At 56.5% G+C, this 2,825-nt stretch overlaps 1 protein-coding gene across 1 annotated transcript; it reads right to left on the minus strand.

The window, feature by feature from the left end:
* Positions 1 to 219: 219 nt before the first annotated feature.
* Positions 220 to 2,622, minus strand: DDT (D-dopachrome tautomerase). The gene is made up of 3 exons (NM_001243557.1): positions 2,477 to 2,622; positions 2,003 to 2,178; positions 220 to 461 (listed from the first exon to the last, which is right to left on the minus strand). Exons 1-3 carry the CDS (start codon positions 2,582 to 2,584, stop codon positions 389 to 391), a joined length of 357 nt encoding a protein of 118 aa, NP_001230486.1. The 5' UTR covers positions 2,585 to 2,622; the 3' UTR covers positions 220 to 388.
* Positions 2,623 to 2,825: the final 203 nt, after the last annotated feature.

The following is a 2,825-nucleotide window of genomic DNA, read 5'->3' on the forward strand; positions in this document are numbered from 1 at the left end:
GCAGGAAAGCCCAGGCTAGACCAGCTGCCAGCCCCTCCCCACTAACCTGAACATGGGCATGGAGCACGCTGAGCCCTGCAGACCTCAGATTTGAGCAGCCAATGTATAAGACAGAAACATCCCACCTCCCATGTTCCCTAAGGTTCCCCACCTGATAAACTATCCTTGCTGCCCAGGGTGGCCCAGAATGCTGGGGAAGAGTAAAGGGAGGCAGAGAGATCATGTCTGAGAGACAAAAGCTTTTTTTGTTTATTTGTCAGGTGAGGTCACAGGCATGTCTGGACGTGGGGGTGACAGAAGTTGGCATCCATCAGACCCTCACCCTGCCGGGAGACCTCTCTGGAAGGGGCTGCCAGCTTACAGATGTCCTGGATGCCCTCCATGCCAATCACAAAAAAGTCATGATTGTCCCTTTCTTGCCGATCTGCCAGGGCTCCAAAGGGAGAAAGCGGATAATTATCCTTCAGGAGACAGAGAAAAAGATGTCATCAACTCCATGGCAAATGCTTCATTTCAAGACCTCTCACCAGGTACTCCCACCAAGGGCTCCCAGGCCAGCCTGCCCTAGGCCACCGGGCACTTGGAAAGCTTGCCTCACCCCAGTAATACTCTCCCCTCAACCCTGGACGTAGGCATGTTAGGGGCAGGATGGTGATAGCACATCATCACCCACCCAGGACATTCAACAGAGCAGCCTCTGTGGCCACTATCTGCTCAGCTTGTGGGTTCAGAGGGGGGGCTCTCTCTTTCAAACTGCAGGCTCCCTGGGGGCAACGTGCAGTGCACCAGCCAGCTGTTTTCTCAAAGCCTAGCTCAAGAAAGCCAGGCTCAGGACAACACCTGCCCCAGGATGTCTATGGAGTGAGTGAATATGAAGTGATAGGAAGTTCTTTGTAAAGAAACAGGATACTTGGGATAGCCTGGAGCCGGGGAGGTATATGTGACAACCTCAGTTTTCCCATCTGTAAATAGGCATAATGGAGATATCCACTTCATGAGGATGACATGTCCACATGCGGGGTATAAAGAGGGCAACAAAATATCTAAGGATCATGAATGTAAATTACCTACAGAGTATGGGGCACATGGCAAATTACATGTTAACATTGTTGGAATTATTATTCCCCACCACCCCAGCCCGAGGACCAGGTCTGAGTATCCCCCGGAAGTGACCATTCTTCACCAGCCTTTCTGGGCCAGCAAAGGCTCCATTCTGGAAGGTTTTCAAGCTTCTCCTGCGCTTAGTTTCTCATAGGCATGGACTTGGCTCAGGGATATTTTTCACCCAGGAAGAAGCTTTAACCATGCCACAGAATCCCAGATTTGGGAGCTGTAGGGGCTTCCAGGGGATTTTCTAATCCGTGCCTCCATCTACAGAAGAGGAGGCTACAAACCAGAGCCTCACTTCCAGGCTTGTCTGGGTCCCCAGCTGACATTCCCAGGTCTCCAGACATTCAGGCCAATGCTCTTTCCACTACTCCATGGCACCTCATCTGGGACCTGGTTGGACCATAGGCCCAAAGGTCACACCCTCAGGACATGGGTATGTCCTGACCAGCTTTGGGAAATTCTAGGAAATTACTCCTATTTTTTTCCTAAGACATGGAGAAGCCTGAAGGCAGATATAAGTGTTTATGGTTTTGTCAGGGTAATAACATCCTACTGTGCCAAGTGCCAAGTCAGGTACAGTGTACTGCCATCCATGCAGTGCCCCCAGGGAGCCGTTAAAGAAAAGCCTTCCCGCTTCACAGATGGAAGCCCTGAGGTCCAAAAGGCCACACCCTGCCCAGGTTCACTGGGACTACTGCAGAGCCAGGCACCCATACAATTCTACTCCCACTCTCAAGGTGGACTCACCACCAGCGCCCTGAGGCACCAAACCTCTCTCTCGGCAGGGTAAGGAATTTATTTTTTTCCCCAGCCTTAGGAGGAGCCCTGAGGTCGGATCCCTGGCCTCAGTAGTGCGCAACAGTCCCAAGAGTCCTCTCCAGCTCCTACGCACCGGTCCTGGGCCAGGTCTAGCTCCTTAGTAAGGAACTCGAAGAAGCGGGCGCTGTGGACGCGGTTCTCCTCAGCTGTGCCCACCACACCGATGGAGGAGACGAGCAGCTGCGCGGCAGGCTCTGCTGAGCCGTTCAGCGCCATGACCAGGCCGGGCCGCACCGTCACGTTCACGCGCTGCGGGGACACAAAAGTTTCGCCTGAGACCGGTACAGACCGGGATCGTGTGGAGGACCGGGGAGTGCGGCGGCCCCGCGGGATCAGCGTTGGGGCACGTCGGGGTCACGACTGGGCAAGGCGACACAGAGCAAAGGTGGGGATGAGGCCGTGGGTCATGGAGAGCCAGAGGTCAGAGCTTGGCGGGCGGCGGACGAGCGCGAAAGAGTCGGGGTCGCAGTGGAGAGGCCGGACGCGGACAGAGCTCTACCTCGGTCGCCAACCGCCTCCCGCCCCCTGCTTCCTAGCCCATGCTCACGTCCTCAGGCTTGCCCAGGATGGAGGCGGTGGCCGCGCAGAGCCGCTTCTCCAGTCCTGCGGCCAAGCGGTCGGCGGGCAAGTTCGTGTCCAGCTCTACGAACGGCATGTCTGGCGCGAAGGCGCGCGAACATTGGCCAGGGAGAAAGGACCTGCGGAGTCCAGATTGGTGTTCCTGAGGGTCGGGCCACAAGGCGCAGGGGCGGGGCACCGCGGAAAACCGCCGCTCATTGGCTGGGCGGGCACGCAGCGCCCTCCGCTGGGCTGTCTAGGCCACACCCCCGGCCTCAGCAGCCAACCTCTGCAAGCGCTAGCGCTGATTTCCGGAAGTGTTGTACCCCGGCCGGCAC

This window comes from Sus scrofa, chromosome 14 (genome assembly GCF_054392235.1).
Source record: "Sus scrofa isolate SSC_HxYL_T2T_F1_AM1 chromosome 14, Sscrofa_HxYL_maternal_Yorkshire_Landrace_v2.0, whole genome shotgun sequence".
Taxonomy (NCBI): Eukaryota; Metazoa; Chordata; class Mammalia; order Artiodactyla; family Suidae; genus Sus; species Sus scrofa.